The sequence below is a fragment of the Marmota monax genome, unplaced genomic scaffold (genome assembly GCF_021218885.2).
Source record: "Marmota monax isolate L192 unplaced genomic scaffold, Marmota_monax_Labrador192_F-V1.1 WCK01_AAM20220418_F8-fsc00030, whole genome shotgun sequence".
NCBI lineage: Eukaryota > Metazoa > Chordata > Mammalia > Rodentia > Sciuridae > Marmota > Marmota monax.
In genome coordinates this window covers 4,889,655-4,902,762 of record NW_026691988.1, presented here as the reverse complement: position 1 = coordinate 4,902,762, position 13,108 = coordinate 4,889,655, and the positions used below count along the sequence as shown (strand labels likewise).

The 13,108-nt window shown below is 36.7% G+C and overlaps 1 protein-coding gene across 2 annotated transcripts in view; it reads left to right on the top strand.

Moving 5' to 3' along the window:
- Nucleotides 1-3,537, top strand: part of Slc18b1 (solute carrier family 18 member B1) — a 53,365-nt gene extending 49,828 nt beyond the window's left edge. Inside the window, exons 11-14 of one of the 2 annotated variants that reach the window (XM_046449709.2) lie at nt 529-603; nt 2,384-2,477; nt 2,579-2,631; nt 2,893-3,537. In XM_046449709.2, the coding sequence (XP_046305665.1) occupies nt 529-603; nt 2,384-2,477; nt 2,579-2,631; nt 2,893-2,959 (289 nt within the window). In that variant the 3' untranslated portion in view covers nt 2,960-3,537. Of the gene's footprint in view, nt 1-528; nt 604-2,383; nt 2,478-2,578; nt 2,632-2,889 lie in introns of both variants that reach the window. The other variant, XM_046449716.2, reaches the window with a different exon arrangement.
- Nucleotides 3,538-13,108: the final 9,571 nt, after the last annotated feature.

Here is a 13,108-nt window from a genome sequence, read left to right as displayed (position 1 = left end):
CTTAATTTTTTTCCTCTTTCCAATTATTTTTTTAATTGGTGTATTAGAGTTGTACTATAATGGGTGGGATTTGTTGTTACATATTCATACATGAACATAATGTAACCATATAATTTGGCCAATATCACTCCCCTGCACTTCCCCCCTCCACCTTCTCTTCCCACCCACTTCCTGATCCTTTTTCTTTACTATTGCCCTTTGATTTTCATGAAAACTCTTCTGCCCACCTTTCTTTTTTATTTTTATGAATTTCTTTATTATATATTCTGTAAGCACTTGATATGATGAAAATTCCTCCAAATTAGTTTTTTTCTCTTTTCTTTTTAAATTTTTAGTGCTGGGGATTAAACTTGGGCCTTTGCATGCTTAGCCATGCTTTGCCACTGAGCTGCATTATCTTACAAAGCAGAGTGTTCTCGCTCTTGCCCAGATTACCTGTGGTTTCTCTTAATGCATCTATCATACAACTTTTTTCTTTTATGTAGGTTTTCCTTTTAATAATGGATGCACTCATATTTCTCTTTTCAGTGAAAATGGATTTGAAGAGGGATTAAGTACGCTGGGACTTGTTTCAGGTCTCATTGGTGGCATGTGGTCAGTTGGGTAAGTAGGCATTGAATTTCATCCACACCTGAAAGACTTCCTTTTGCTCATTTATTAATTTGTATTTGAAAATAGCACCTCCATTGAAATTGAGACACTGTGAAGTCAGATGAGCTTTTTAAAGAAAAATTGTTGGTACAGGGTAGAGCCAGAAGTCTGATCTATACTTTCAGGCTCCAAAATCTGATTATACCAGCAGATTTGAAACCAAAGCAAAATGGTCTCACATACTTTGTCTTATTTAAGTGGTATTTGGAAGTTCCCTAAACAAAACTATACTTCAGATTTTTAAAATCTTTTTTAAATTGCTTTTATTTTTTAGATACATGACAGCAGAATGCATCACAATTCATATTACACATATAGAACACAATTTTTCATATCTCTGTTTGTATATAAAGTATGTTCACACCAATTCATGTCTTCATACATGTACTTTGGATAATGATGTCCATCACATTCCACTATCATTGCTAACCCCCTGACCCCTCCCTTGCTCTCCCACCCCTCTTTTTTTTTTTTTAATTAGAGCTTTATGGTTATACATAGTAGTTGGGTTCAACCCACCAACTCATACATGCATGAAAATTGATTTCAGTTCATTATCCTCCTTTTCCTTCCCTTCCCTCCTCCTTCTTCTCCTTCGTCTACTCTACTAGACTTCCTTTTGCTCATTTATTAATTTGTATTTGACTGGCTCTTTATGTATTCCTGTCCTCCCCTCTCCCTTTCCTTTATTTTACTCTATTTTCTGCATATGAGAGAACATTTAACTTTTGAGCTTCTGAATTTGTCTAATTTCACTTAGCATGATATTCTCCATTTCCATCCATTTAGTAACAAATGACATAATTTCACTCTTTTTAATGGCTAAGTAGAACTCCATTGTATGTATATATATGATATATATGTCATATATATATATATATATACACATACTATGATTTATTAATCCATTCATCTGTTGACAGGCATCTGGGTTGATTTCATAATTTTGCTGTTGTGAATTGTGCTTCTATAAACATTGATGTGGCTGTGTCACTATAGTATGCCAATTTTAATCTTTAGGAAAAATACCCAGGAGCAGGATAGTTGGGTCATATGGTGGATCCATCCTTGAATCTTATTTTTTTATTCATTTGTTTATTTAGTTTTTACTTTCTACTGTATCATAAGGGTAACTACATGTTAGAAATGTTGTATATGATCAAAAATAAGTATTCAATTGAATTATATTAGATGCAAATACTGAGGATAGAATAATATAAAGATCCTTCCGAATGTATCACCTTTTTAAAAATTTTTGAACATCATTATCAGGTAGTTTTTCTGTTGTTTTGTTCTGTAGTGGTTGTAGGAATCCAACCAGCACTTCATACCTGCCAGGCAAGCTCTCTACCACTGAGAGGCACTCCCTGCCCTACAATTCTTTTCTTATACCCAATGCTATGCCCCAGAATCGACATTTGTTGTTGTTGTTCTCAGGAAAGTTGAAGACTGTATTTTATTTTATTTTTTTAAATTATAATTTGTTATATATGATGGTGGAATGCATTACAATTCATATTACACATAGAGAACACAATTTTCATATCTCTATTTGTATACGAAGTATATTCACACCATCCATGTTTTCATACATGATATCCATCTCATTCCACTATCTTTTATTCAGTATTTGTAGCCCTAATTTAAGGGAGACCTGGGACTGAGGAATCGAGTGACTTTTACTAAGCAATTATTTTTTTTATTGTTTAATAATTCATCTATCCATCGTCAGTGCTTTTGCAGGACCAATGCTGGGTGGATTTCTGTATGAGAAAATTGGTTTTGAGTGGGCAGCAGCTATACAAGGCCTGTGGCCTCTGATAAGTGTAAGTAACCCATGTTTTCCCTCCTCCCCAATCTTCTTTACATTTTGGAGAAAGTTGTCATGGAGGATTTACATTAACCAGTACTTTTCACTGTGTTAAAGGGATTAGTGATGGGCTTATTTTACCTCCTGGAGCACTCAAGGAGAAGAAGAAGGTATGGTCAACTTTTAGAGTTCTTTTTTCTGCCTTTAGATGTCAGCTTATGGGTGTGGTCAAGAAATACCAATTTATATCCATCCTTCTAGTTAGCAGATTTCTGGGGGCCCTGAGGCTCGTCCCTTACTTGGTAAATATGTTTGCCAGGTTTAAGGGGATAGTTGGGTAGATATGTAGGCACTGTTTATGTTGTTTGTTTGTTTGTTGTTCATTTTTAGATAAGAGATATTGAAATTCTCTTTTTTTCCTCTGAAAGTAGATCTAAGTCTCAAAACATCGTTGGCACAGAAGAGGAACGAACTGCTCTTTTGCCTAATGAAATCTAGCCTTCTGAGTCCTGGATGGATACAGATTGGGAGACAGATGCTGGTGGCCCTGCATATCACTGTTGGGAAGGTCTTCTCAGTTTTGGACACAGAGCTCCATGGGGCCTCCACCACTCCCTGAAAGAGCCCACGTGCTTTTGGATGATCCTGTGTTGGGCTGTACTTAAAGTTGCCCTGAAAGGGTAACTGACTGAGCCAGCCATATTTGAAACATTAATTATGAGAAAGATAGTTAAAAACCAGCAAAATTTTTTGTGGTGCTGGGGATTGAACCCAGGGCCTTGTGCATGTAAGACAAGCACTCTACCAACTGAGCTTATCCTCAGCCCCAGGAGATTGTTATTTTAAATGACCAAACTTCTCCTTGAAGAGTCTGTTATGAATTGTCTAGCCTTCTTGCTTCCTCTGTTTACTTTTTATTCTGAGTGCACTGATTTTGTGAATGGAATATACCTTCATTTTTACTGACAAGGAAAGAAATGATTGATTTGACATATGCTGAATATATCATGATGACACAAATGTATAGAATAATTAACTATGAAATCAGGTTTTAAAACATATTTTCTCTGACTTGAGATTTTTGTCTTTGTTTAAAAAGCAAAATTTCTGCCTGCCATGCAAACATTCTGTAGCATCTCCTGGGCCCTCAGTTTTTCTCAAAATTTCAGATGTGTGAAAGGTGCTTGATATAACATTACTCATTCCCTTTAACATATCTGTGTTTTAGTTCTACTTTTCTTTTTTCTTTCTTTGTTTTTTTTTCCCCAGTACTAGGGAATGAACTCAGGGCCTCACACATGCTAGACAAGTGCCCTATCACTGAACTATGTTCCTACACTTTTTAAATCTTATTTTAAGACAGAGTCTTGCTAAGTTGCTCAGGATGGCCTCAAATTTGAGGTCCTGCTGCAACAGCCTCAGAGTAGCTGGGATTACAGGCATGCACCACCATGCCTAGCTTGTGTCCTGGTACTCTTGGTAGATTTCATCCTTAGATCAGATCAGCACCCCAGCCCCATCCAGGAATTTATGTTGTATGTTAGGGACACACTCCCTCCATGGACATGTAAAATCCATGCTCTTATTTGAAGTGAAACAATGTCAACTCTCATACCTCCTGGTCTATTTCATGCTGTAATAGCAACATTAACTTCCTTTTTTTTAGAATAAATGATTTTATCTATTTATTCAAAAATATCTTTGATCACCTCTAATGAATTGATACCAGTTGCTAGGAATTTAGCTGTGATTACTGCCTTTATGTAACTTTTAACCAGGAAAAGGAACAAACAGTAAATAAATGCCAGAATTATTTATTATCTTACAAAAATGTTCTGAAGGAAAAAACATGATACGATAGAATAATTAGCTGGTGTTGATTAGGTGTGGGGCCTTGTTTGGACAAAGGCTCTGCATGGAGGTGAGACTTTTGAGCTGAGAGCTGAAGAATGAGAATGAGTCTGCCATTCATTCATTTTGAAGAGAGACCAGTCCTTAGCATGTGCTTGGTGTGGTAGAAGATGAGAGCACTCTATACTTTCCAGAATCCTGTAAATAGAGTTAGGGAAGTGGGGAGTAACGGTATTTAAATGGAGGTGTGCAGAGTCTACTTGAAGTTTCAGGAAGTTCTTTGGATCTGCCTGTGGACAGCAAGTGGGGTTGCTGATAAGCAGGGATTGAGATGCAGGGAGAACTTTGGAGCTTTGGGAGAGACAATAATGGTTTTAACTAGAGAGGTGGAGGGGTGGAGAGAAAAGGATATATTCAGAAGTGGAACTGACACAATTGTTGCTGTGGAGGGGGAAGGAGAGAGGAATCAAGGATGATTCTAGGTTTTTAGCTGGAGGATGTGGGTGGATTCTAGTGCTTCTAAGTCACATAGAGAAGAAAAGCAAAACAGATCCTGAAGAGACAAATAATCAAAACCATGATGGGATGCCATTCCACACCACCAAAACCAACGTAAATGGATACCCAGGGTTGAAGAGGACTGCTTTTGGAAGGGTGCCTGGCACTAACTGTAAGGTTGGATCACAAGGCTCTTACGAACTCTTCCCTATTCCTCTCAACTTCCTTCATCCTTGGAGGTTGGTCAGTGCAGGAAGAGCACCAGTGACCTGTAGGTCAGAGTATGACCACGTTCCCCTGAACCAATGTGGAGGGCAGAGCAGGGACAGGCCTGGTTCTCCCTGGTCAAATTTTCCTGACATACACTTGCGTTTCTTCTCTCTAAGCCCACTGGTGCAGGGATGCCCCCTCTTCCGACCGGTGGCAATGCCACTGAACGCATGCAGTTACAGATGCTGCCTCAGGGTGGCGCTATTAAAGCACTGAGGCCACAGCAACCTCCTCTGCTGCCTCAATCTGGCCTTCGGACTTTGCTCAGGATCTCCAGTCCATTTCCCTTACCAGCACAGTTGAATGTTGAAAACTCAATGTCAATGCAAAGATTCTAGGTTTTTTTTTTTTAAGAGCTTTTTAAATTCTAATTTTCAACATGCTGCTCTCAGTAAACGAAGGATAAAGAAAAAAATGTTTGAGACTATGAAACCCAAGAAGTAGATCAAAATCATCAGAGGATATTCCTATGTATATGTTTGCATTTTTTATATATTTATATTTTAAATATATTAAAGGTACCCAGCTTAAATGAACTCTTTAAAAATGAAAATTACTATTTTATGTAGCTAACTGCATAATATATTAATAATAAATAAATAAGGATATTTTTATGTTAAGACAATATTTTATCCCATATTGGGATAATACACAAATTAAAGGAAAAATAAGGATATACAGATCATATTTCTTTTAATTAAAATTTTAGGATTTTGAGATAATTGCTGGTTCACATGAAGTTGTAAGAATAAATACACTGATCCTGTTTCTCCTTTCCCTGTTTTCCTCCCAATAGTAACATCTTGAAAAACTATGATATAATATTATAACCAGGATGCAGAATATTCCTGTCACCACACCCCTCATGTTGTCCTTTTGCAGCTACTCTTAATTCCTCTAATTCCCTTCCACCTTTACTAATCTCCATTTCTGGCATCTAGTCATTTCAAGAAATGTAAAACTGAATCAATATGTACTTTTATTTTGGGATTGGCTTTTTTGACTTAGTATAATGCCCTTGAGATACATCCAGGTTCATTCATTTACATTGGTGAGTAACATTTCATGGTATGGATGTCTTGTGTATCTACCTATTAAAAGATATATGGATTGTCTCTGGCTTATGATTACAAATAAAACTGCTATGAACATTTACAAACAGATTTTTGTGAAAACATAAACCTTCATTTCTCTGAGACAAATGCCAGGAATATACCTGCTGGGATGTTTCATGGGTTTTTTTTTTTGCATGATTAGTTTGCTTTACTTTCCCCCAAATAACTCATTTGTTTTAGATAGGAAACTTGATTTTGGCAATAAATATTAAACATCACGTATTGATGAAATATCATTCTATTGGCTTATTTTTTTTCATTATCAAGATTTAATATGTTACATATACTCTCTCAAATCTAGCTATCAAAAGAAGTGGTTAATAAATACAGTCCCAGATTATGGCGGTTCAATTTAGAAATTTTCAACTTTCCTATGGTTGTTCTTAGAAACCATATTACAACTAATAGTAAGATGTGAAAGCTGGGTTTGTGGCTCAGTGGTAGAGTGCTTGCCTCACATGTGTGAAGCACTGGGTTTGATTCTCAGCACCACGTATAAATAAGTGAATAAAATTAAGATCACACAACTAAAAAAGTGTGTGTGTGTGAGAGAGAGTGTGTATGTGTGTGTGTGTGTGTGTGTGTGTGTGTGTATAAAGAGGCTGATACCTCTAGATATAATCATGTTGAAAGGAAATAACCTAAAAAAGATCAGTCCCATGGTATCATCTTTTCCTTTAGAGTCACTTGCATGGGTCCTCATCTAATGAAATAAACACATAAAAGAATAAGCCCAGAAACAATATATTTAGAAAAAATAAAATGTTACCTAGAGTATTAACTAAGGAAACCATAACCTTAGTTTTCAGGGCTATATGAAATGAGCCTTCATTAGGAACTACTCACAATTCTTAAATATTTGCACTAATTCCTTTCAGAAATTCACAGTTCCCCTTCTAATGGCAGCCTGTTTGTGCTTGAGGGTTACAGTGTAGGCCCAATCCAGGAAAACCTGGTGTTCAGTAATAACCTTTGATTTCATCAGCAGTACTAAAATGAAGAAATAAAAAAGTGTGTTTTTTGTTGAACATGGGTCAACAATAGCATTACAAATACAAAACCACATTCAAATCAAGCCTGGTATGGTGTCGAATGCCTGTAATCCCTGTACTCAGAAGGCTGAGGCAGGAGGATCTCAAGTTAAATCCAGCCGGGGCAACAAAATGAAATCCTGTTTCAAAATGGAAAATAAAATGGACTAGGGATATAGTTCAGTAGTAGAATGCTTATCTAGTGTGCATTAGGGCCTGAGTTTGATCCTTAGTACTGAAAAAGAAAAAAAAAAGTCTTACAAATCCAAACAAAAATTGAAATCCAAATCAATTAAGTTCTAGTTTATATATTCAGATTTGATAGTCATAAAATCAGTTGCTGAATAAATACAGGTAGAGTTCTTTTTCCTTCTAAGGTAATTAAAATCAGTGTAGACAAATCTTTGTCCTGAATGCAGTACTAATACCTTATTTTCTTCCTATGTTTTCAGAACTTTTGGCTATTTTCATTTCTTCTTCTATTATTATTATATTCTTTTCAACTATCACCCTTATTGGTTTGCTTTTGCTTCTTTTGTTCATATTTGATAGAGAGCCAAGACACTTGGTTATGGTGAGCTGAGTCTAACCTCCTGGACCGGAAGATGACTTGGTAAGGAAGATGGGGGCGCACATTAGGACATAGGACATTCATCTTAGTGAGTAAGGGAGCCACAGCCCTGGAGTGTGTGCTTGAGATTGCACCTTGTAAAAGGAAACATATTCTTGAGGTCAAGCAGCATTGTTAATGGGGAAGAACTGCTTAGAAAGGGAAGATCTGCCCACAGCTTCTTCATGCCTAAAGCTGAACACACCACTCAGCCTCAGCTAGTTGATTTAGATTAGTGAGAACTCCCAAATTGATATTGCAGATTAATTGGTCTTCCATTTAAATGAATTCCATTCAGCAGAGTTATGGCTTGAGACAACATTCCAGGTGGGTAAAGCAACAATTGCAAGACTCCACCTTTTCTTCTAGGTCTTTTCATGTTGTCACTCTGCTTAGTGGCATAACCTGAAACTGAAGAAATAGTTCCCCTCCCCTACCAAAACCTTCCTGTCAGAGTCCTCCTGTCAGATTTCTCCAGAGTAGAGAAGATGGAGAGGAGAAAAGAGTGCTTCAACCTCATCTTGAGGCAAAGACTATCTCCAGTGAATTGTTCCTTCCTGCAGGGAGTTGTAAGAGTTTTAATGAAGCATCTCCTGGGAGGCTCCATTCCTGCCCATTTGGGCAGACATGGAAAGACACCCCTAAAAGGCTTCTTCCCCACATTTTGGCCCATCTTTTTGTCACTAGTTATGTAGGCAAGATAAGGGGAGAAGGAGGACATGAGAACAAAGAAACTCTAAAATGTTTAAAAAGGCAGGATGCCCCCACTTCCTTAGACATATAGCTCTGGGCACCCTTCTCTGCAGAGAAGTCTCTGTTTATTCTAGTCTTTAAATAAAACTTGTTTTGTATGCTTGCCTGGGCATTTCTTGGTTGTTCAAACTTCACAACTGGGGAAACAGGACTTGTCCCTGATTGATTCTCATCATTGGCATCAATCTCACCCCCCTGCTTTTCTGAGCCCCTAGCTGAGTTGAGATTTTTTTTTTTTTTTGAGAAATTGCCAAGCTGTTTTCCAGAATGGAGGTACCATTTTTAAATTTCCAGCAGCAATGTACAAGTAACCTAGTTTCTCTGCAAGTTTTGTGCACGTGTAGGAGTTTTTACAAATGCATAATAGATCAGGCATGGTGGTGCATGCCTGTAATCCTAGTGACTCTGGGGGCTTGAGGCAGGAGGATTGGAATTTTAAGGCTAGCCTCAGCAACTTTAGTGAAACCCTGTCTTAAAATAAAAAATAAAAATTGCTGGGGATGTAGTTCAATGGTAAAGCACCCCTAGGTTCAATCCAAGTATAGAAAGAAAGAAAGAAAGAAAGAAAGAAAGAAAGAAAGAAAGAAAGAAAGAAAGAAAGAAAGAAAGAAAGAAAGAAAGGAAGAAAGGAAGAAAGGAAGAAAGAAAGAAAGAAAGAAAAAGAAAGAAAGAAAGAAAGAAAGAAAGAAAAAGAAAGAAAGGAAGAAAGGAAGAAAGAAAGAAAAAGAAAAGAGTGATAAAGGGAGACTCTGAGGTGCAGTTGTAGGGAAAGTCATCGACACTAGCTAGTATAACTGGAAGTTAAATTAATTTTAGGAAAAACCATTTGGATCATTTGACTTGAAAGCAAGGAGCCATAAAAGAGTTTGTGAAGAGAGACAGAAAAATAAGAATAGAGAACATGGATTTACTGAAGTTCTCTTAACAGGACAGGTGGGGTTCTGACCAGAAACCTGGATCAAAGCTGCACTGAGCATCACCTTCACAGTAGGGCTCAATCTTGTAGAGATGAAGCAATAATAATAGTAACAGCAAAAATTATTCGGCACATATTATCATTGTTTGGCAGATGAGGAAAACAGAGGCCCTGGGAGAATATATACCTTGCTCATAGCCACATAGCCAGGAAGTAGTTCACAACAATCATTAACTACAGTAAAAGAAGGTCATGCCGTGTAATTTAGCAACAACTAGACATAGGACTGACTATAGGTCATGCAACTCTCTCCATATCTAGAGGGGAGAATATGGTGATAAACAGAAAAAATACGACGTGGATATGAGTCGACTTAGGCTTTTCAGGCTAATCTCCAGCTTTTATTGCTCTTGGGGCTTCTACTGACTTGTGTTCCTGTTCAGCAGAAATTGCACCATTCCACCTGGTCTGAGTTCCTGGCTCTTAGGGCTGCTTTAGAAGATAGAAACTAGACTTGTCAAGATAGGATAAAGCAGGCTACATCTTAGTGTCTAACTGCTGTCACTCTTGAGATTAGGGCCCGCCTAGAGAATGACACCAAACCAGAAAGTCACCAGGGGGTGACTGTCAGAGCAAAGACCACAGAAAGAAGGAAACAGGAACCAGAGGAGTACAGGGCATCACCTTGACTGAGATGTTATCATAGGAGAGCATATTTTTTCTTGCTCTTGTTCACTGAGAACAAACAAGTTGAATTATTGATGAATCATTTTGAGGTCCTTATATATTTGATAAAAAACAAATGCTCCATAGCTTGATAATTTTCAATATCTGGCTCGGCATGATATGATCAAGGAGTTGGTAACATATTCCCTATCACCCCTAAGTAACCCCCTGCAGTTCTTCAGTACTTAAATAGATGAGAAATGTTTACTTGAACAAAAGTACTTTTGCAGTCCTAACAATAGAATAATATTAAGTAGCCAGGATCATTATATTACTATCACCCATTTTTGTTAATTCATTCCCACTATGAGTTACAGAGCACTTTCATGCATCTTTCACTCAGAAAAACCTTCAAAGTGTGAAGGAGATAGAGCAGGTATAATTGACCTGAACTTAAAGGAAAGAAATAGCCAGGTGCAGTGGTGCACAACTGTAATCCCAGCAGCTTGGGAGGCTGAGACAGGAGGATTGCTAGTTCAAAGCCAGACTCAGCAACTTAGCAAAGCCCTAAGCAACTCAGTGAGACCCTATCTCTAAATAAGATATAAAAAAGGCTGGAGATGTGACTCAGTAGTTAACTATCTCTGAGTTAACTATCTCCAGGACCAAAAAAAAAAAAAAAAAAGAAAAGAAACAGGTTCAAAGTGGAATACGAAGCTGAGAATACATGGTAATTTTTTTACTTTTGAGAAAGTGGAACAGTGAGATTTAAAAAAATCACAGTTAATTGAATATCTTTCTATCAGATGATCAGGTTCACAGAAAAAAAGCATTTGAACTGTGATTATTTTTATAGTGACTCTGATTGGATTATATTAGATCAATTATTTTAATAATCTTTTCACCCTTTTAATTAAAGTCTATTAATCACCAAATGATAAATTTGGGAGTAGGCTCTTTTAGCAGTGAATTATAATTAATCAATGCTCCCCCATGGCTAAGTAACCTTACCTTATTTTATAGCTCAGTTCAACTAAAGATACTAAGCCTTGCTTGACTAATCATCTTTCTGAGCACAAAAATTTCAATTCTTAAAGTTCTATATCCTGAATTTGATATTTTATTCCTGGGCAAATGTTTTTCTTTACATCTCAAAGACTTTCATATATTATACTGTGGTGTCAGACATAGCTTCTGATTTTTTTGTGCAGTCACCTTTACTGTTCAGATCCTCAGTTTCAGATAGACTTTTGAAATGCTACAGAGAGAAAAAGGGGAACATGTTTGTTTTGGCTTTACATTGGAAATTATATTCCCTTTCCCCTTCTGATAAAAGATAAAACATACCCAAACAGCTAATTAATGCCATTTATTTCTTTTCTTTCTCTCTCTCTCTCTCTCTCTCTCTCTCTCTCTCTCTCTTTAATCACAAGCAAATAAAAACGCCCAAAAACATTTGAGGACAATGAGATTCCAGTTACCAATATGATTGTCCTGGCTCCTCCTCCCCCAAAGTAAAAACTGTTATCAACTCTTCACCACTTTATCTGGCTAAGCAAAATAGAGGATAAAATGTTATAAGTTGGTGACATCAATTCACATGAAAATAGATTATAACCCAAATTATACTTACAGAGGTGGATGAGTGTGGAGGGGCTCAGTCATCTTTACTAGGCATCAATTGCATCAAATGTTCATTTAGCACTTGGAAAATTCACGGGTGGTCTTCTTATGGTGATCAGTTTGGATTGAATTCATTAAAAGTACTAGGGAACAAAATCTACCAAATTATGTATGTCCATGTATGAATATAACAAATTAATCCTACTTATGCATATATAATTCAAATAATAATAATAATAATAATAATAATAATAACAACAACAACAACAAAAGAGAGATCAGTAGAGTAGGGAACAGAGGAGGTGAGGGAAAGGGAAGGTACTGGGGCATGAAATTGATCCAATTATGTTGTGTGCAACATAAATATGGGAACAATGAATCCCACTATTATGTAAAATTACAATGCACCAATACATTTTTTAAAAACAGGAAAAAAAGACACACATATGTATATCTTTGGATTCAGATATTAAAACAGATCTCAGATACATGCATGATGTCTTGGGTATAATAAATTTGAAAGCTGGGCATGATGGTGCATGTTTATAATCCTAGTGACTTGGGAGTCTGAGGCAGGAAGATTGAAAGTTTGAGGCTAGCTTCAGCCATTTATCGAGACCCTAAGCAACTTGGTAATACCCTGTCTCATAATTAAAAGCCTGGGGATGTAGCTTAGTTGTAAAGTGCCCCTAGTTTTAATCCCCAGTACTAAGGTGGAGTGTGAGGTGAGTATTCCAAAATCAGAATGGGAAGAACACCTTGCTCTAGTCCCTCTGCCTCTCTATGTCTTACATTTCTGTCATTTGATATGTAGGCATTAAGCCCTATGATCTCTAAACTGTAAAGGCACTTCACAATCTACTACTTACCAATAATTGATACTCATTCAATAATTATATATACTTTATATAGTATAATTATGAACTATAAAATTATATAGTTTATAATTATGCCAGCAAACACTAACAATCAGTATTATATAATATGCTAAAATTCATTAAAATAACTGTCCCTTTACACTTTCTCCTAAAGGGCTTGACCATTTTTCTAGAAATTACTTCCAGTTTTCTTCTCTGTACAGGTAAAACAAGTTATTCCTTTAATAGAAACCTCTATTCCAAGCAGAAAATATGAGCAGATCTTATTCCTAACCCTTAGACCTTACCCTTAACAAGAATTCTATCTCAGTATGAGGGAAAGCATAGAATGAATTTTATTTGTCTTTACCCTTCTATGCGATTTGAGAGTATTTAAGAGACTTTCATCTAGACGCCCATATAAAATAAACAAAGCCTTTACATTGTGTTGGGACTG